The sequence below is a fragment of the Taudactylus pleione genome, unplaced genomic scaffold (assembly GCF_031769625.1).
Source record: "Taudactylus pleione unplaced genomic scaffold, aTauple2 ptg000201l, whole genome shotgun sequence".
NCBI lineage: Eukaryota > Metazoa > Chordata > Amphibia > Anura > Myobatrachidae > Taudactylus > Taudactylus pleione.
The window spans coordinates 6361149-6383838 of NW_028284603.1; the positions used below are offsets into that span (position 1 = coordinate 6361149).

Below are 22690 nucleotides of genomic sequence, written 5' to 3' on the forward strand. Positions count from 1 at the left end.
CCATCCCGTCTGCAAGGACCCATCTATTTACATACTTCACTAAAAATAGTACACGGCAATAAAAAAAAAATTTTTGCCTGCCGGTGAAAACCGGAGTGTGTGGAATAGCCCTTAGGGTTGTGTGAGGACGGGAGGTGGGAAACGCTGATATAGACTATAACATCACCATATTCAGACATCATTAGGTAGTCTTATCCGGGGGTCACTGGGAATGGTTATAGATTATGTCAGCTGATTATACATTGCTTTCCACTCTAATGGTGCGTACACACGGGACGATTAAAATGCTCGATATGAATGATAACAATATCTATCATATCGTTATCGTTCATATCGTGCATTTTTTGGTCCCTTCCAACCCACCAACGACCTGCGATGCGCGGGCACGTATGGACGATAACTATATTGTTCATCGCCTGTGCATGCAGGCCAACCTGGTCGATATTGACCAGGTTACTATAGTTGGCCGTCGTTGGTGTGTTGGTTGTGTGCTGGATGACTCGGGTAAGGTGCAGGACAATCAGCCAGCGATATCGTTATCGCTGACTGATCGTACCGTGTGTACGCACCATAAGAGCAATAGTTTGCACTTTGGAATTTCTATGTTTAAGACTATTTTTAGAGAAAACAACAAAAGGTTCACTTGTATATCTGTGTGTGACTGAGTCTGCATATGAAGCACAACGGAGCTTAGCGTGGAAAAAAGCCACGGCCGCTGCACCGTAGCAATTCGTATACAGATTCAGAGCCGCAGTCGCACACAGATACACAAGTGTTGCATATCAAAGTAATCAGCATAGTCTACTGGTATGTCCTAGTCACATTGTGATTAAGATGCATATTTGTGTCGAAAAAGACGCTTGGCGCTAGCAGAGTTGCACGGGACCTGGTGCGCCAAGAGGGGCTGTTTGGTGCAACTACAGCAAGAATATATGAGGACACATCTGCATAGAGTATGTAAGGTATTTACAGAGCAACATCAGGCCTGTGGAACTTGACTGTGTCAGTAGAGTATTACTCCTAATTGAAAGCTCCATTTAACCTAACAGGTGTTCTAGTGTATGACTTATTGTAGTCCATATATGAGCTGGTGTGGTATATCTTGAGTTGCATTTACCACTTAAGAACTGCGGTTTAATGTAGATCAACTAATTGATCATCAGCTCCCACAACCTACTTCTGTAAGCTTGCAGCATAACATTACATTTGTTCATGCGGTTTACACATTTGTAAATACTTTTTTATTGATTGATCCCTTTTATGAAAAGCTGTATTATATATGTATGTGTTTGATGATCCTTAGCTTAGACCTGTAACAATGTTGGAGTAATAGTCTCTGCCTGGACCAAAGAATGACTGCAGACTTGGGGCCAAATGTAATAGCCCCCAATTTGCACGAGGTGGTGCCATTCCGGCGAAATAGTCAGTAGGTTTAAATAGACAATCTCACCGGGATGGTGCGGGCTATGACATTTGGTCATGGACTCGTTGAGGGTCACAATAAGCAATCATTTAGCAGCCAGATTACCCTTACATTGTTCTTTTCAGAACACCACTTTGTGATACCGGATCAATTGCCAAAAAGCTACTATGGCAGCGATACACTTAGCATAAACTTGTCCTGCGTGGCAAGTGTGTGGCACATTACTTACATTTTAATTGGGCATTACTTCTTCCCAGAAGTTTTAAGTTGTGTATACAATGTAGCGAAGTCGGGCCGATATGTTGTTTCGTAATGACATATCGCCTACATCACTCAGTGTGTACGCATGTCTGCGCGCTCCTGCAGTTGCTAGCGACGGTCGTCAGGATGATGTGCTGCACATCAAACCTAGCGATATAGCCAGCGCATTGTTATTGCATGATGTAACTGCGATCGTTATGTCGTTCATTAAAGTTGTCCAGTCCTCAAACGGATACCATTTTTTTTAGCTCATCTCCCATAATTCCCTTACATATATCCTGTCAGTCTAATGCATGTGTAACAGTTTTCTTGAATTAGCTTTATGGAATGGTGGACACAGCTTCCCGAGTTTACTTGTGTTCTGGTAAGGGTGGTATAACTGGTCTAGTATATGCATTCCCCCTATTCCACGCACCACTAAGGGGCCCATTTATCAATGAGTTTTATCATACGCAACGATTTTTAAAACTTGTGTATGATAATTGTGCTCCAGTCAATCAGCTCCTAACTGTCATGTGTTTGAAAAATGACAGTTGGGAGCTGATTGGCTGGAGCACCATTTATCATAACGCAACAAGTTTTCAAACTCGTATTTATATGATAAAACTCGTTAATAAATGGGACCCGAAGTTTGTTGATAAATAACTGGGATGACTTTGTGCACTCTGGGCTTTTGTGGATAAGTAATGGTGGAAGTATTATTTGAGGGATGTATGCCAGAGACTCTGCTCCTGTTTTGCAGAACCGTCGTTCGTTCAAGGATTAACTTAATTTATTTATATATTTTAGGACCCTCATGCAGAAGAGTTTGAAGACAAAGAATGGACTTTTGTAATAGAAAATGTAAGCATCAATTATCATTATTAATAGACCAGCTTACTGTACATCGCAATACATTAAAGTCTAAAATAAACCGATGATTAAGCATTTTATAGGAATACAGTGTGAAAAGTCGTACATAAGTCCTGCCCATATTTTGCAATTATCTGTGTAAGGGAAGTTGTGAAGCACAAGGCAAAGGTGCTGGGAGATGGGTTATGTAATAATTAGACTAGATGCTGACTTGTTTTGCAATTATTTCCCTTTAATCTATTTAATGAAACTACAGTTAGGCCAGTTCATGTTAGCTGACATAATAGCGCCATCTAGTGGTTTGCCTTTTTTTTTTATTTATTTATTTATAAAGTGTTCTGTTAAATTTGCTTACAATGAATGTATGCTTCTAAGGTTATATCACTATAATCCCAGTCTCTTAAAAAGTATAAATTGGTGGTTCTGCAATCATGTTGCAGTTTTACTTTGATCTTTAAATATATCCGTATATAAAAAGAATACCTGACTTTACTGTGAATAATTGATGAACCCAGACTGACTGTCACCTTCCTGTATGCATTAGGCTGGTCCCCCATGGCAGGAGATCACTTGTCTGTTTTATGTAAAGTTTGTGCATTAGTAAATGTTGCAGGAAGTAGTAAAGATCAGGTAAAGAGAATATCATGTAATGTTACAGCCAAAGCATATTTTATATTATGCTGAATAATTTTTTCAGATAAAATCCATCATGATAACACTGACAATTTTTTACCTGAGTGAAGGCGCATTGACGTTATGGCCAACACTGGGTGAAGCTCTCAGTGACCTACGCCTCTCCCAGCCTGTTCCTCTTATTTCCTCACATGTCCTGACAAGTATAGAGCATACTCTGTGTATCAGTATCAGACTACATTCATCTGTCAGTAATTAGCAGCAGCATCATTGTACGCATCTAACTGAGGTATGCAACATGGTGACACGCCAGGGTCAGCGTTTACCTTCATGCTTTTTGTTATCAGACAATAAGAGGTGCAATCTTAAAAAGAAAACCTAAAAAACAAAGACGACATGCCGGTTGCTACAACATACTGGAATACTACCTTAAAATAAACTCTCATGCACACAGTTGCTGCAATTTCATAGGCTGTGGGTAACGGACTATAACAATGTAACCAGACTGGACTGCATTGTATATTTCCATGGTTACAGGTCATGTGTGCAGTGTGAAGCATGTCTGTGATTATATGTTGCGTGGAGACAAATATCAAATAAGTTGTCTGAAGGTTCAACACTAAAATTAAACCAAACCATTTCCAGCACTACCACTTTTCTAAAGGATAACTGCGCCTGGTGCCTCCACATAAAGAACGTCTTATGTATGTGCGACTTTCACGGCTTCCAATAACAGCAAACAGAGGGCAGCTATTGTTATTGTGCCTTATGTGGTCCTGACGAAAGAGCACGGGAGCCCTGAAATGTTGACATTATGTTTGACCATCTGGTTAGACGCTGGGGCTGTACCTGGCAATGGCGGCGAGCGTGTTGGTGTTAGGGACTGTGCCTAAAGATGCAGTTCCACTGAGATCTTTGGTTATAGACCCTCACTTTCAAATGCCTTCAGCTTGCTGCAAGAGAAACTTGTAGAACAAAAGTAGGCGAAGAGCCTAATGTTTCCTACTGGTGCACATGGTTCTGATGCTGACATCTGCATAGGCATTCCGGATTAATGACACCCAATATCATGCTATTAACCTTTTTCCCATTGGTTCACGTGTAATGGAAAATGCTATGTTACTGTAGGCTTGGCGCCTGACATTCTGCCACTGATGGGGTGCCAGACTGGAACGGAGCAGATTGCAGCTTTATAGTGGATTTGTGTAAATGAGGAGCGTTCCTCACCCTAGAGGCATTCTCTGGGATCCCTTAATTTCTTTATTTCAAACTAGTACTTGTCATTTCAGCTTAAATGGTATGTAATGAAGTATAGTAGCTTAAGTCCCCCCAAAAATATTAAAACTAGGTATTTGTATTACCTTTTCGGGAACTGCTAAATCTAAAATACAGGCCAATCATTTGAATGGCATATTATGACGTGGGTATATATAGAGCATAGTAATACAAGTCCCTTAACACAAAAAATATATAAAGCAGCCTTAGGTGGGGACATTAGGGGACCTTATACCCCTAAAACAAATGGCTCTAAAAATGGTATGTGTACCCTCCAAAAATAGTGCTAGATAGAAACAGAATAATCACACACACACTGAGATAGAGGAATAAAATACTTCTCTTCTGAAGAGTTCTCTTATTTGTGGTTTTCAATCATGTAAAACAAGAATAAAAAGCAACATATGGCATAAATGCACAAGTTTATTTTCATTCGACCCACAATTGGTCGACACATAAAAAACGGAAAAAATAGTGGTAGGTAGAACATATAACTAATAATACAAATTGCACGACACAGCCAATAATATAGGGTAACCACAGGCTTGTGTACCAGACTCCTGATGTAATAGGCGTTGTGTATGCACCACTGGCAATCCGGATTTATATCTAGTGGTGTCTCACAATCCTTGGTGTCTGGTCACAGGTCCAAAGGTTCCCTTCCTAGTTGGAGGTGGTTCTGCAATCCTTAACGCATTTCGAGCCTCAATTCTTCATCAGAAGGATGTTATGATGTGGACCTTTAAAGTTCCCGATACTCTGAAAGTAGTTCAGATATTATTTAATACTACCTGAACTACCCGGCGTTGCCCGGGTTTAAATCTTCAACTTAAGTTTTATTAGGTGATGTCGTCCAAATCCATCCAGTGGAAGGCCCAGAACAGGCTCCCTGGGTTAAAGTTCTTCCCAGCGCACTCCACCGTGAGGTCGGTCCGGGACCACAACCACTCCATTATGCATCCCAGATCAATTTCCATCCCCCTGTGAATTTTCATCCATAACCATCCAGTGGAAGGCCCAGAACAGGCTCCACGGGTCAGAGTTCTGCCAAGTGTACACCAACGGGAGGTCCGACCGGCATCCTAACCTTCTTAAAACCTGACCAGGATCCAATCCCAATTGGTTGCAGGGGTGTGGAAATCCATTACATATAAGATTGTCAGTTACTTATATACCTCCAGCATATTCTGTTGCACTTTACAATTGGGAACAAACAGTTAAAGAACAAGACTGGGTATTAACAGACAGACATAGAGTTATGAGTGCCCTGCTCAAAAGCTTACATTTTATAGGGAAATGGGCATTGACACACAAAGATAGGTGCTACCTATTGCTTATTGGCCCATCCAGATTGTAGAGGTTCTTGGTGGGCTGTATGATGCAGTCACACAATAATGTTGGTCTAGGGTAAGGAGGATGTGAATGTAAAGAAAGAGAAAATATGTAGGTATGTGTGGACTGTATAGTGAGAATGTCATTGGGTAGGATAGTTTATGGCGGTTATGTGGGTGTTTCTAGAAATATCATTAGCTTTTTGAAGAGATGAGTTTTCAGGGAATGGTTGAAGGTTTGGAGACTAGAGGAAAGTTTTATTGCGCGTGGAAGCACATTCCACATAGTGGGTGCAGCTCGAAAAAAGTTCTGTAACCGTGAATGGGAGCAGGTGATGCGTGGAAATGAGAGATGCAGATCTTTTGCAGAGCAGAGAGGTTGAGTTGGGAGATATTTTGAGATAAGTGAAGAGATGTATGTTGGTGTGGTTTGGTTAATAGCCTTATGTGTAAGTAAAAGTATTTTACATTGAATTCGGTAGAATACAGGTTACCAATGGAGTGATTGACAAACCAGAGTAGCAGACAGTGAACGTTTAGTGAGGAAGATCAGCCTCGCAACTGCATTCAAAATGGATTGAAGTGGTGAAAGTCTATTTTGGGGAAGGCCGCAAGGAGACTATTACAGTAATCAATGCGGGAGATAATAAGTGCATGAATGAGAGTTTTTGCAGTGTCTTGTGAAAATTAAGATCATATTCTGGATATGTTTTTTAGATGTATGTAACATGATATGGAAACGGATTGGATGTGGGGAACAAAGGACAGATCAGAATCAAGGATGACACCTAGGCAATGAGCTTGTGGGGTAGGGTTGATTATCGAGTTATCAACCATGATAGAGATGTCAGATTTGTAAATACTATTTGCCTGTGGAAATCTTTTTAGTTCTATTTTAAAAATATTACCTTTTGAGGTGGCGAGATCACATCCAAGATGAAATAACAGAAAGACATTCAGTGACACTGACCAGTACAGAAGGTGACAAATCTGGGGAGTATAGGTAGATTTGAGTATCATTCGCATGCAGATGATACTGAAATCCAAAAGGGCTGATTAGTTTGCCAAGAGACGTGGTATAGATTGAGAAAAGCAGAGGACCTAAGACTGAACTTCGTGCTACGCAAACTGATAGGTAGCGAAGAGGAGGTGAGTCAGAAAAACGAACATTGAAAGAGACATTAGGTAAGTAGGATGAGAACCATGATATGGCTTTGTTCTGAAGACCTAGGGATTGTACAGTTTGTATGAGAAAAGAGTGGTCAACAGTGTCAAATGCAGCATTCACTACCTTAGTCAGTGTCGTCTCTGTGGAGTGTTGGGAACGAAAGCTTGACTGAAGTGGTTGTGCGAGTGAAGAAAGTGTGTGAGGTGAGTGTAGGCAAGTCTCTCCAGTAGTTTGGAGAGGTATAGGAGCTGAGAGAGAGGACAATAATTTGAGAGAGAGTTAGGGTCAGAATTTTGTGCTTTTAGAATAGTAGTAATCACTCCATGCTTGAATGATGGAAAGATACCAGTAGAGTGAGAGAGATAACAGATTTTAGTTAAAGTTGGGATGAGCACAGGAGACCACGCTGTACAGATTTGTGATTGTATAGGATCAATAGGTGAGTTGGTAGAGTAGGATGATAAGAAGAGTGTAGATACTTCATTTGCGGGATCAAATGAAGAGAGTGCAATGGGTTCAGGGAAGGAATTGAGCAGGTTGCTTGTCTAAGGAAGAGCATACTATTTCATTTCAGATGTTATCAGTGCACAAGGATAAGATTGATGAGAGCTGGTGGGTTGGGTGTGATAGAGATCAGCAACACGCAGAGAGAATGTGGTGAAAATCTTGATAGAATGTAATTCAAATTATGTAAATGTGAGTGATCCAACTGTGAGTGTAAAAAAAATTGGGACAGTAATATTCAAAACCCACTTGCCTTACTGTTTCCAGGCCTGGAAGTGTGTGTGAAGACCACCGTGTGAAAGTGCTGCAGGGAAAGCAGTGTCTGGATTGTGTGAGCCATGTTTCTGTTATTGCCAGAAGGTTGAGGTTGTTAGAGATAAAGAGGTCATGGATGGAGGTTAATTTGTAACAAACTACATGCATTCTGTAAGGCACATTTTAGTGATTTGGAGGGTAATGGGAGACATGATTTAATAATAATATTTTATATCTTATTGCTATTATTATTTTCCTTTATGTAAATGGCACCACACAGATCCACAATGCTTAACAAAGTGCATAAACAAATAAGCTAAAACAGGAAAACCGTGACTTACAGTACAAGACAATGCATGACAAGTATATGGTTTTACACATTGCTTCATTAGCGATCGTAACACTCAAATAAGAAGCATGGAAACAGAAACCAAGGGTTAGGTGCCGTTGTAGGGAGTATGAAGTATATGATAGTATAAGTAAGGGAAGTAAAATCACATGAGGGAAGAGGGCCTTCCTCGTGAGAGCTTACATTCCAAATGGGAGGGGCAGACAGGTGGGTGACACAGATGGAGTAGACATTGAGCATGGGCCAGTTATAGCAGAATGACTTTGGTGAACAAGTGGGTCTTGAAAGCCGGTTTGATGTTTTTTAGAGAGTTGGAGGCGTGAGTGGTAGGAAATAATCAGTTGGCAGGAGAGGTGGCATTAATTTGACGAGCGAAGAGGGTGAGCTGAAATGTAAATGTGAAGGGAGATGAGGCCAGAGATGTAAATGGGAGAGGTTTGGCTAAGTGCTTTGAAAGTGAGTCTGAGAAGCTTGATTTGGGTTCTGAAGGGGAAGTAAAGTCGGGCAGCAGCATTGAGGATAGGTTGGAGTGGACAGAGATGGGAGTCGGGCAATCCAGATAGGAAGCGTTTACAGTTGATGAGGGTCTTAGTAGCATCCTGGGTGAGAGAGAGGGTCTGATCCTGGAAATATTTTTGAGATGGAAATAGTAGGAATGTGAGAGGTACTGAATGTGCAGTTTGAAGGAGAGGGAGGAGTCAAGGATAACTCCAGGACAAGCACTTGAGGAGATGGTTATGCTGCCAATAGATGAAATTATGAGAAGTGAGGTTACGCGGGAGAGTGGGAAGATTATCAGCTCAGTCTTAGACATGTTAAGTTTAAGAAAGCGCTGTGACATCCAGGAAGACATAGCAGACAGACAGGTGGAGATACGAGTGTGGAGAGAGGGGGAGAGGTCAGGGGATCTGAGTGTCATCTGCCTAGAGTGGTTTTGGAGATCAAAATAGCTGATGAGCTCACCTAAAGAGAATGTATAGAGGGAAAATAAGAGGTCCAAGAATTGAACCTTGGGGGACACCAACTGTTAGTGAAAGTATTGGGGGGGAGTGGAGTCATGAGTGGAGACAGAGAAAGAGTGGTCAGAGAGGTGGGAAGACAGCCAGGTTAGGGCAGTATCATGTAGACAGAGGGAGGTAAGGATTTTCAGGCGGAGAGGGTTGTCCTCGGTGTCAAAAGCAGCTGGGAGGTCAAAAAGAATAAGTACAGTGGTGGCCATTGGATTTGACAGCAAGGAGGTCATTGCTGACTTTCGTGAGGGCAGTTTCAGTGGAGTGAAGAGTACAGAAGTCAGACTGAAATGGTTCAAGCTGGGAGTGAGAAAAAAAAAAGGCTGTTGTAGACAATCCAGTCAAGGAGTTTGGAGGCAAAAGGGAGGAGAAAGAGAGGTCAGTAGTTGCTGAGAATGTTAGGATCAAGGTGGATTTTTTAAGAATGGGGAGAAAAATGCTTCAATGCAGAGGGGACAGTGTCTGAGGAGAGGGAGAAATTGAAGAGCTGAGCAAGATGGGAACAGGCAAAAGGAGAGAGGTAGTGGAGTGATGGGGGACGGAGTGAATAAGGGCTAAGACTTCATCTCCAGATACAGGGGAGAAAGAATTCAGATTTGGCAAGATAGATGGAGAGGGAAAGGCAGGGGTGGGGTGCTGAAGTTTTTTTGGGATGTGATGTCCTGATGTATGGAATCAATTTTATATGTGAAGTGGGTGTCAGAGTCAAGGGCTGAGAGTGTGACGGGGAGGGCAAAGGAGGGAGTTGAAAGTGGTGAATAGACGACCTTTTGTTTCAGGACTGGAAGGAGTTGAGGTTTTTGAAATATGAGTTTTCAGAGAGGGAGAGGGCAGTACTGTAGGTTGAGAGCATGAATTTGAAATTGAGGTAATCTACATAGGAACGTGAATTCCTCTACTGTCGCTCGGCGGTTCATGAGCACTTTTGCAGGTATCTGGTGCATTTGGAATGCCAGGGATGAGGTGTGGATCTGCAAGGGTAAGTGGTGGTCGCCAGCGCAGCAGAGTTAAGAGCAGAAGTAAAGGAGGTATTGTATAGGGAGGTGGCTTGTTCAGGGCAGGAGAGGAAAGATAATGGGGAAGAGATGCGAGTTGAGCAGAGAGGATAGTTATACAGTAGTGTTCACTCTAGAGAAAGGGCACACCTGCGCGCGCTCGAAAAAACACTGCAGTTTTCCCCACCCGCGGGACACTGCGACCTGTGGATGGGGACCGCACTCGCAGGCTTTTTCAGCGGTGCACCATGCCGGAGGGCAGGGTGCTTTTTGCCCTTTAGAAATGGGCAGGGCGCCCTGATGAAACAGCCTAGCGGGAAACGCTATACAGTGTCAATAGCCTTAATGTTACATTGGAAGGCAGAGGTGAAGGAGGAGTGAGGTATAAATTGAGAGAGAAAGAGATGGTCAGAGAGGGGAAATTGGAGTAATCAGAAATATCACAAAGTTGAGTGAAGACGAGATCAAGTGAGTGCCCATTCACATGGGGAGGGTGAGGAGGTCCATTGGGAGAGACCAAATGATGATGTCAGGGTAAGGAGTTTACAGTCAGAGGGTTCTGTTGGGATAATAATAGGGATATTGAAGTACTCTAAGATGATAGAATGAAGAACTGAAGAGAGCAAGTAAGGGGAGCCAGGAAGCAAAGTCTACAAGAAATTTGGAAGGAGGGCCAGGGGGACAATAAATGACAGCTACTCGAATGTGAACAGGTTAGAAGTGATGAATAGCGTGAACCTAGAATGTAGAGAATGAATGGGACGGTTCTTACTGAATGAGTTGTTAAGAGTAACCGGAGGATAAACGGATCCCAACACCACCAGCACCATGGCGATCCCATGACTGAGGTGTTTGAGAGAATGTGAGGCCCCTATAGGAGAGAGCCGCGAGAGAAGTGGTGCCAGTGGGGGAAATCCAGGTCTTGCTGTTGTCTAGGCGATTCAGAGAGTTGGAAATGAAAAGGTGTGGACCAGTTTGTTACAGACAGATCTGGCATTCCATAGGACACAGGAGAGAGGGACAGAGTTTGTGGATGAGATAAAGAGGGTTGCTGTAGCATGGAGATGAATTCATTTGGAGGAAAGTGATGGAGAGAGTGTAGAGATGGTGCGGACTACTGAGCTAGGAAGGGGAACTGCATGCGGTGGGCAGGGAGGGAGTTTAATGTGATGTGGATGGAAGTGAGGTGAGGTGACAGGGAGAGAGCAGGGCTCAGTAGTGGGGTAGTAGGTCCATGGTGGGGGAAAAGTAAATGAAAATGGAGGAACCGGAGGGGGGGGGATCAGAGGGGTGAAAGGGAGACGAAGGAGGGAAGATAGGGGGAGGAGACTAGGTGGGATTATAGAGGTGGGAACAGGAGCAAAATAAAGATTAGGTAGATACTGAGCAAAGGAGGGAGTTGTAGCAGAAGGGATGTAGTCAGCATCCCGGCGTGCAGGATGCCGATTGTCAAAATACAGGCACCGGAATTCCCACCGCCGGCGGCATCCCGAAGGTAAGTATCAGGGGTTAGGGAGATGGTTAGGTTTAGGGTTAGGCACTAAGGAGGGGAAGGTTAGGTTTAGGCACTAGGGGGGCAGGTTAAGGGTTAGTGGTAGGATACTTACCTAATGGTGTCAGGATTCTGACTGCCGGGATGCCGCTGTCTGTATACTGACTGGCGTCATCCCAACTGCCGGGATCCCATACCCAACCCGTAGCAGAGATGGTTATGTTGTGGATGATGTAAATAGGGGGAGGAAAAAGTTGCAGAATTGCAGGTGACAATTCAGTGTTTGTAGTTGTATATGCACAATGACAATAGTTTATTATTTAGTGAAATAATTGTGGAGGTTTTATAGGTGCAGAAAGTAAATATTAAAGTAAACCATGTTATGCTGCCCATCCACTACTAGATGCGGGCACGACGGCATGATTACGACATCATAATCGTGTTGTCGTCCCCCTAGGGGTGAAGTGCATACACTGAACGTTCAGACGTTCAGTGTATGCAGATCAATCATCCCCGAACATGGTAACCTGATGGCGGTCGTCGGGTTGACCATCATGTTCGGGGCGATGATAGATGTTAAAAACTACGAGCGGGCACGTGCATCGCTGGTTGTTTTTAGCGTATTACTGCCCGATTTGCGGGCAATTACCAAGCGATTGAGCGTTAATGATGGTAGTCATCGCTCAATCGCTAGGTTTAATCGCCTAGTGGATGGGCAGCTTTAGAAGTGTGAATAGGCAAACAAGCAATGTGTTTTTTTTTTTTTTCAACAAAAATGCGAAATAAAGTTTAAATAGCGATTAATATTTACATAGGTAGATAATGAAAAAAAAACCTACAATTTTGGGGTCATTATTGATTTAAAAATAGTTTTATATTAAGTAAATACTTTACTGTGTTAGTGGTAGGGGGAATGGGCGGAATGGGGTGGGATGTAGCTTGAGGGTGGGGGGGACAGGACGGAGACTCACACAATTTTAGAAATATGTGTGTGTATGTATGTATGTATGTATGTATGTATGTATTTTTTTTTTTGTTATTCCAAACCGGCAGCACTCACTTCTTGTGGAGTCTTATTTCCTGAATGCCGTCGGTTTGGAATCTACATGCAGCTACACTGACTGTGCATAGCTTGGAGGGCACCAGACTGTAACTATTTGGTTATTTATTGCAAATGTTTGCACATTAGAGGAGTGCCAGCTTCCTGGATATATGTTAGAAATGGTACTGGTGCAGAGCTAAGACCCTAATGTCGGTATATGTGTTTCGGAGAAACGTCTCTTAAAAGTCCTGTTCAAATACGCTCTCTGTATTCAGGTGGCAGCTGTTTGTTCTCCTGGAAGATCGTCATATCGTCTCAAAGGTTGATCGATACTAGGAAAGGATGAGAAACGGGCACCCTCTAGTGTAATAGATAGTGTTTGCTGAATAATATTAGTGATATGCGTATTGCAATAAGGTAGTAAATGGGCTCATCAGAGTGGGTCTTTATGGAACCATCAGGAACATACCTCTAAATGTCAATAGGGGATTACCAGGATATACCTAACTTCTTTGTGATCAATCCCATATGTCCCCCACAGTTTCTCTGTTCAGCCACTCTGTATTTTATTCATGTGTGTACAAGAAATACATATGCTCCCATAGTATAGACTTGGAGATTTATTTGTACACACCAGACAACACAAAAAAAGATAAAATCAACGTTGGTACAGCGCTTAGCCTTCTCACTAACTTGTTGGTAATCCCCTATTGACATTTGGAGGGATGATCCCAATGGTTCCATAAAGACCCACTTTGATGAGCCTATGCATATTACTAATATTATTCAGTGACTTTTACTTAAGGTGCGTACACACTAGGCAATCAGGAAAGACAGTACGATTATGACATCGTAATCATACCGTGGTTCCTGATCCCCTGTAGAGTCTGCACTGAACGATCAGTCGTTCAGTGCAGACACTGTCCATGATTCCTGAACATGCCAATCTGTCGTTATCGTCCGATTGTGCTGCATGTTCAGGCGATGGACAATGTCGGAAACGACCAGCGGGAGTGCGCATCGCTGGTCGTTTCCGACATAAAAGTGCACGATTACTGAGCGATTGCACGATTACGATGTCGTAATCGTGCAGTCGCTCAGTAATATCGCCCAATGTGTACCCACCTTTATTTATTACACTAGAGGGCGCTTGTTTCTCACCCTTTCCCAGTATATAAAGACACCCCCTTATGAAGTCATCAACAAAACGCATTGGGAGTGGCCAGCTAACAAGTGATGTTGTCAAGTTATCTGCTTCTTCCAGAGGCAGCAGTGTTCCACGTGTCCCTACCACGCCTGTGGAGCTCTGAGCTGACGGGGGCTGATTACCAGGCTGTGTGTGAAGTATTTTACCTTGATGTATGTGAGCATTATTACAAGTAAAAGTTTATTCCCACAACTGCGCTCTCCATATTGTTTGTATATATACTGTGTGGGTTTATATATATATATATATATATATATATATATATAATATATATATATACGTGTAATATAACACACAATCACATAGAAACGTAAACATACTTCTACACAGGGAGGAGGGACTGCTGTGTGGGACAGTGTGCTGGCTGCCCGATCACTGGAACACTGGGGGCAGAGTGGAGCTGCCGGGAGATGCTGGGCTGTGCTTGGCAGTGATGCGGCCATGCCAGGCAAGTGATTAAGGGGTATATAGATGCAAATTGGGATTGATGCAGTCAGGATTTTTTGAAAAAAGGAAAAACCAGGACAAATAGTTGCAAGCAATGTGATAAGTTCCTGCAGTGTCCAAACAGGAAGTTTGATGTGGAATATAGTTATGCAGACAGCAGGTGTTATTTAGGAGAATCATCAAACTATATTTTGTGCTGTGCTAGTCAGCCAGTTATTTTAGGCTCAGAGTATCTGCAATACTCTTAAATTTCCCGTATTTTTCACTGACAATGTTGCTAGTTTAGCTTTGTTATATTAAGCAACTTGCACTAGGTGTAGTTGTAGCAATAACCATACTTCGATTCGCTGCAGATAAACAGATAAATGTGACTTTGCGGACACTGCCATCTAGTGGATATGTTGAAGAATACAATGGAAAGAAACAGTATTTTTTTAATATCAATGCGGTTTTAATTTTCAGGGCTCAAACCCACCGAGAACCAGACAGTTGCAAAGTATGCCGAATAGTAAATTTAGGGACATGTGTATCAAAGCTTGATGTGAGATACAAACTATCATTTCTTAAACACAGCCTACAAAATGTAAATTAGCAACTGATTGCTTGGTGATATATCTCACAATTTTATCTCACATCAAGCTTTGATACATATGCCCCCTAGTCTCTGCAATTATGTGAATTTCAGTGGGATTATTTCACAAAATGGATGGATTCTGGTGAAAAAATGTGTATAAAACTATGAGGAGTAACTATACCAAACAAATGAAAAAAAATATGATGAATACATTTTTGCAATAATGATAAATATTTTATTATAAGTATTTTAATATATATAGTTTATTATAATAAAGGGGTCAATCTGCAGCTAAAACGATAATAGAAAATTTCCTTTCACAGATAAATAAACCCAAATGGCTGTTTTACACAGCTACTCTATGCTTTCTCAGGGTATAATAGTTTATATCTTTTGTGAATTATATGAACAGAATGATATTGGACTTATTACTCTTCTCTCTACTTCTAGATGTATGTTTTGTGTCATATTTTTTTAAAATGTTAGTAAATGTATGAAACAAGTATGTTCCAAGTCATTTCTCTGTGTTAAATATGCCAAATTACAGTCAGAGACTCATTTTGTTTTATTTAAAAAAAACAGGCAACAATAGTGTAAAATTTAGGGAAGTATGTACGCAGACCAGCAGATATTTCCCGTTTATCTTGGAAAGAGCAGTATATTTTCAGCAAAATAAAATATTTCCTATGTTACCTTAGCTGAGCAGTGATATAGACCCCATGTATATTATGTGTACAATATACTGCACTGAACTTTTGTGTTAAGTTTATGGTGTAAATCGGGGAAGTGGGCCCATTAAAGTGTATTCCAAATAATGGGGGACCTTGAAAAAATTATTACATTTCTGGGAAGTATAATATCAGGAAATGTAGAATTGTGATTTGATAGCACTAAATGAATGTCCACAATGTTAGGTATACCCTTCTATAGCTTTGTCTAGTACATGATTTCAGAATGTTTTAAGAATAAAGCAGAACATCTAGTTTAACAGTGAAATTTTTTTAGGCAGTAAAAAGCCATGGTGATGTAAATCATGTGCAATGTCACATGCCCAACCATCAGTGATCTTATCTAGATGGTATTGGCAGATAAAATTCTATTAAAATTACCATTGTGTTACTTAGCTCACGAAAATTTTATAATATTGGTTGATCCTAAATAAGTTGTTATTGAATGCAATGTATAGTTTTGCACCTATAGAAATAGGGATACAAGTTTTTGATTTAATGATTTTAGCATCTTTGCTCTGTGCGCCTGTATAGACTAGTTCAGTGTTTCTCATACTCATTCCTCAGTGAGCACTAACAGTGCATGTTTTCCAGGTCGCCTCACAGAATCACAAGTGAAATAATTAGCTGCACCTGTGGATATTTTAAAATGTATCAACTAGGAAAATTGGAAACCATACGCTGCTAGTGCTCCCTGAGTTTGGGAAACACTGGGCTAGATCATTTTTCTCTTACCTGAAGATTTGTACAACTCCAAGCTCAGATACTGAAATTCAAGACTGCAGTCTAAAGGGGCGTATCCACTACACGTGTGTAGAACAACTGTACAATTACAACATCGTAATCGTTCATCATTTTATGCAGTGGATAATGTGCCCACATTGAACGATATGTAATTCAGTGCAGGCAACCCTCCCTTATCCTCGAACATGCACAACCTGTCGATATCGGCAGGCTGGCCTGCATGTTCAGGCGATGAGATGCCGACAATGACCAGCGGGATTGCGCATTGCTGGTCGTTGCCGGCATATTCATTGCAGATTAGTGAACGATAACAATGTCGTAATCGTTTAGTTTTATCGTGTAGTGGATATGCGCCATTAGGCCTGTATTCAATTAGCCGCGAAAAGCAGAGCCGCAATGTTTTCACCGCCTTCGCATTTTTTAGCGATACTTTTTCCCTGCGCGCTCCCACTTATCTCCATATTCAATTCCAAAAGATGCGAAAAAGGCAAACAGGTAAAATCGGTGAAAAGCAAAACTGTCAAAGTTCCTAAAATTTTGGGGAAATCAGTCTGTACCCCAGGAAAAACTGCACTAACATTAGAAATCAATATAGAAGTGTCCTAATAGCCAAATCTGACACTTTAAGAACACAAGACACTTTTATTAGTGCTGTTATATGCTTAAGTGCTCAAAAATGATAGAAAGCTGTTTCTTTTGGGAAAATTTGGGGTACATGAATATGGGTACTAGCATATTTTGATGTCTCTAAAATGAAGATTTAATATATCTGAAAAATACACCTGCTGCAGCCTTGTGCAATCCCAACAAAACCTGTTCCATCCATATAGCCCCCCAAAGTACCACTTTTTAGCCATTTTCCAACTTTTTTTTCTTTTTGTAATTTTTGGGGTCTTCTCAAAAAAATTTAATATTTTTTTGGATTGATTAGTCATTAAGGGGGGTATCCAAAGGGTTCTGGACCAAATTTCCACATTTGCCCTCCAAAATAGAGATTTTTCATTTCCAATTCGCCTGCCTATACATAGAGAAAACTTTTTGCCTGTTCTGTTTCTGGCAAAAAATCCTGGAATTGAATACAGAGATGAGCTAAAAACTTTTTGCCAAATGGCACTTTTCACAGCTAATTGAATACGGCCCTCAGTGTGGTTTAAAAGCCACACAGAGTGACAGAGGCTCCACATATACTCTCTCTTAGCTTGCAGAAGAGCATACTAATGTGCTCCTCTAGCTAAAAATGCCCCCCCCCCCCCCAAACAAAAAATGCTGTTTATTTTATTTTTGTACCTAAAGACACTATTTATAAAACAGTTCAAATAGTCTCCATCAGTTTCCAAACTCTGATTATGGAAAGTGAAGATGAATCTGGAACCTCTTATTACCCAGCAAGGATTACATTCTCCAGATATTCACACAATATACAGTAGCTCAGCGTAATAGTATTTAGTAATAACCAACTAGCTCTGGCAAAGAGCCATTGTAGATAGATAACTATCCTTATGTGCTTTTCTTATATGGTCCAAAGATCAGTGCCCCATAGAAATAAAAAATTCAACAATTTGTGAATAATTATTCGCTTGGAAACAAAGGATAGATAATCATTGCAAAGCAGCACTTGCGCTGTAGTGCAGATATTTCATGGAGACCCGGGATTAAGTTTAACGACATACTTCTAAAAATGTTCACTTTTTTTTTCCCACAACCTTTTAAATAGACCACAACCAGGAACTTTGTATTCTGATGCGTTTCTCCACATATCAAAGCAGTTTCATCAGAGGAGAATGTTTGCAGTAATTTCCTGTTCATAACCAATCGCAATCTTGGTTTGTGTTCCATATATAAGACATACGGTAATTTAAAGATAATTCATTCAGGTCAGTCCTGAGAAACAAAACGAACAATATTCAACACGTGAAATTTAATCTAAATAATTAAGCTTAAAACATTCAATCCTCAGCAGTGTTGGTCCAGCTTTGCTTATCAGTCTGATGGCCTGACACTTTCTCTAGCATACTCCAGCGGAGTGCACTCAATAATTGGTTGGCGTCAAGGACCCCCAAATCCATCACATTTCCAACACAGTACCAGAATGTGTACTAGGAGGTTCTCCCCAAACACCTTAACTTTGGTAAGGTCTGTCCAGGCTGTTTCTTTCAGATATAACATTTTAAACGTAAGCTTTGCTTTTTGGAGATAACATTCTTTTTCTTTTTTTGGCTTGATATTAACACAAATCTGGAAAGATATTTAATAATATGCTGATAAGTAAAAACACATATTTTGAAAGAGGACATAACTGCTATGCCATCTAATTGTACACCACATATTAAACATGTGCACGATTTAAAAAAAAAATCAAAATAAAGCTGAGCCGACACAGCTGCCGACTGGCTGTCCCACGACCGAGCGGCCGATTTGGTAAGGTATACACACTTACCCATAAGCCATGCCCGCCCAGTTGTGATGTCAATGTCAGCGGTTTCTGCGGGCACTGTACGGGTGGTCAGCGGGTCGCCCATTCATACATGCAGATGTACTGATATAGATCTGCCAGATATATCGGCATCAGCTGTTCTGCAGGGCCGAGCTGATATGTCTGTGAAGGACGACGTTCAAAGACATATTGGGTGTACACACCCGGCGATGCACTTAGCGATATGTTCTTCAGCTGTACGAACGACATATGGCATAGTATGTACCAGCATAATCTATGAACAATATGATTTACTGCACATGTATACTTACTACTGTCTGTCTATCTTTTTAACTTTCTATAAATATATACTGTATTGCTGGACATTGTTGATTAAAGCATTGTTTTCACTATGTTTGAGCACAATTCCCAAATGTCTTTGTCTAATGAAACCTGCCACGCCAATATTACAATATTTAATTCACGTATTACAGGTTGAGTCTCCCATATCCAAAATGCTTGGGACCAGGCAGGGGCAGAAATATGGGAGACAGTTGAGGTGCTTACCGCCGGGCTCCAGCTCTGAAGGGGGCACCTCCTCCATTGTCCACAACATATTCACCCCACTTAGGGCTGTAATTATGTACCCGGAGTGTACCGTCATGGCTGCCCAATACATGGCACCCCTTCCTGGCACCTGAGAAGCCACCATACACTATTGGAGAGCTCCATGTCAGACCATCAGCTGCCGCCTTCGTCTATCTGTAGCCTGTCTGCATGCAAATTGCTACATTGCAGTTAGGCAGATAATAGTATGCTGCGCTGTGTATATGTAAGCAACTACACTGAGCTGCTACATTAAAGTGTCAGCAGCTGTGATGGGGGGGCAGGCACCAAATTATAACTTGCGTCTGAGATGAACTTACGCCACTGGGACCAGGGGTATTTTTGGGTATCGGAATATTCTGTATTTTGGAATATTTGCATAGCATAATGATATATCTTGTTAATGGGATCCAAATCTAAACAAAGAGGGCATTTATGTATTATATACACCTTACACACACAGCCTGCAAGTAATTTTATACAATATTTTCAATACTTTTGTGGCTCAAACAAACTTTGTGTACATACATGAAATTAATTTGTTTCATATACACCTTATACACAAAGCCTGAAGGTAATTTTATCCAATAGTTTTAATAATTTTGTGCCCTAAACAAAGTTTTATGTACATTGAACCATCAAAAAGCAAAGGTTTCACTATCTTAGTAATGCTAAAAAAAAAAAATAGTATTTCGGAATATCGGAATATTATGTATTTCGTAAATTTTGGATATGGGAGACTCTACCTGTAGTGATTTTTTTTTAAATGCAATTATTGGAATCTCTATTTGTTTCATTTTTTTGCCTATGCTAAGAAACACCAATGTGTGCTCTTTTTTTATGTTTTTAAATGAAAATATTCAGAACTATATAATTCACTGTGGAGTCTTTTATTATACGCTATATTTATTTATTTTATTTATTTTTTAGCACTTTTATCACAAAAGTGGACTAAGTAAAAATTATTTATTTTTTATAAATAGAAACTGATATTGTCCTACATCATTTTGATAAGCTGCACTATCTTTAATATTGATTTGCCCACAAAAAGTGTAAGACCGGTCATCATAGCACATTAATGATCAGAGAAGTTTGCAGTGAAAAATTAGGGAAATACACTAATTGTTCTTCAGATTATCGTGATAAAAGTCGACTAACATTCTTTCATTTACAAATGTAGAGTTCATTGTCTAATATGGAAAGTCAAATGACGGAGCAATAGGGAAAAGCTAGTGAAACAAAATAAAAGACTAAATTAAAATAAAACTTGTGTTGTACCCAAAGCTACTGACAGTGTCATACTGTTTCAGCCCATTAGATGGCAGCCTTTGATTTTGTTGCGTACCATTTCCGGCTAATTGTATTGTAGTGCTGGCAGAATGTGCACGTAAATAACTCAAAAATATGGATGGTAAAGTATCCGGTTAATGTAGAGATGAAATGAATGCAACAGCCAGGCTAAGCTTCCCTGACCCTTCATGAGAGAATAGAGGAAAATGGGAAGAATAAACCTATTGTGCCAAGGGGGTTGATGAAATTCAAGATCCCCACACACATAATCTGTGGCTCAGCCTCTGAAATGTTAATCCATTGGCGAATTATTTGAGCTGTAGGTTGCAATTTATCATCATCATGGCTCTGTGTCAGACAATGCTCCGTGAATGTGTAATGTTTGGGAGTATACAACTGAAAGGAGCTCATGCATCTAAACTGCTGAGTAATGGAATTCTATACAGTGGCTTCTTGAAGTGTTTCCCCTGCTCGCAGTGTATTTGTGCATTATACAATACATTCATGCATGCTAGGCCATGTTATGAGATGTAAAGTATGAGACCGATCACAATTCCGTCTTTGAAATGGAAATTTCCCCTGTAAATACTCTGCAAGTAGATCCATTTTACTAGATGGCTGAGTGTCTATCTGAAAGAGAACACCACTGTTTGAGAAATATATATCTTGATAATTACATCCTTACGGTTTATTTTGCTGCAGAAGCAGTGGAAGAAGGTGGTTCCACTACAGCAATACTGTTCTCCCCATTTCCTAGAAGCGTTTTAGTGAATGTTTTGAACATATTGGACCTGCTCCTTGCCTCTGCTAGTATAGTTGCTGCACTAAGGTTCTGTCTCCTTGGAAAAGTTATATTTCAGTTTGTAGTGATTATTCTGCCTGGTGCTTTTCTGAATAACGCTACAGTTGGTCCACAGCGCTTGTCACCAGAAATAGCCTTTCAAATATTTTGGGGGGAGATTTATCAATGCTTGGAGAAGGGATAAAGTGTCAATGTTTCAGCTTTTCCTAACTGTCATTTTCTCGACTATTTTTGAAAAATGACAGGAGCTGATTGGTTGGTACTTTATCTCCATTAGTTCACTTGTGATTATGGGGTCTATGTACTAATAATCGCGGCACTGCCGAGATTATTATGTATCCATTTAGACGGAAATATATTTAATTTTCAATGAAAATATCCCGGCTGTGTACCAAGGGGGACTCGCACAACCGCTGTCCTAGCAAGTTATATTCCCGGCTTTAGGAGTAGTCTTTCACAGAGGTGAAAGACTTTCCTGGGGGAAGCTGATGGGGCTGCGGGGGAGAGATCAAAAGATCTCTCGCCTGCACCTGGAGCCCCCATAGGCTCAAGCTGGCCACACATCTAAAGATTATTTGTCCAACCAGCCAACTAGTTGAGACAAGTTTGTTAAATGTTTGATCTAAACAATTTGTTGAAACATCAGTTTTTGTCCATTTTCCGGCGTTTGGGAGCAAATTGCTGATTGTCATTTGCTTTCATACCTTACCAGATTTTCATTCCAACCAATCAAATAGTTGGCTGGTTGGACAGATAATCTTTAGATGTGTGGCCAGTTTAAGAGTAGTTTACACCATCTAATGATGGTGTAAACTACCATGGCTAAACTCCGAAAAGCTTTGCTTTTTGGAGTTTAGTACATAGAGAATTGATCGTAGTCTGCATTGACAATAATGGGGACTGCAATCGGAAGTGCTAATTAGCACTTTGCTGGAGATTTCTGTGAAATATCCTGCATTGTGCTATTAGTATATAAGCACAATACATACAATTATGCAGAAACTGCAGTTTCTGTATAATTTTATGTCAAAATCAGCTTGATACATAGGCCCCTACGTGAGGAGACCTGGAAAAAATGTACTGTTTGAGAACCTGTGGCTTAGAAAAACACATACAACCTAGCTTCCCGTGGTATTAAAAATCTCAACTACCCATGAACCCTTACCTTGTGCACACGAGGATACCATTTTGTGTACTAACCCAAAATTCTGACAGCAATTGCGTAGGGCTACCTATGCCCAAGGAAACGACTTCTGATATCCACTTTTTTTTTAAAAAGTCTTAAAGGG

At 40.8% G+C, this 22690-nt stretch overlaps 1 protein-coding gene across 8 annotated transcripts in view; it reads left to right on the top strand.

The window, feature by feature from the left end:
• Positions 1–22690, top strand: part of EHBP1 (EH domain binding protein 1) — a 396634-nt gene that overhangs the window by 81056 nt on the left and 292888 nt on the right. For all 8 annotated transcript variants that reach the window (XM_088477209.1, XM_088477211.1, XM_088477210.1 and 5 more), the window contains exon 5: positions 2474–2527. In XM_088477209.1, the coding sequence (XP_088333335.1) occupies positions 2474–2527 (54 nt within the window). The remainder of the gene's footprint in view (positions 1–2473; positions 2528–22690) is intronic.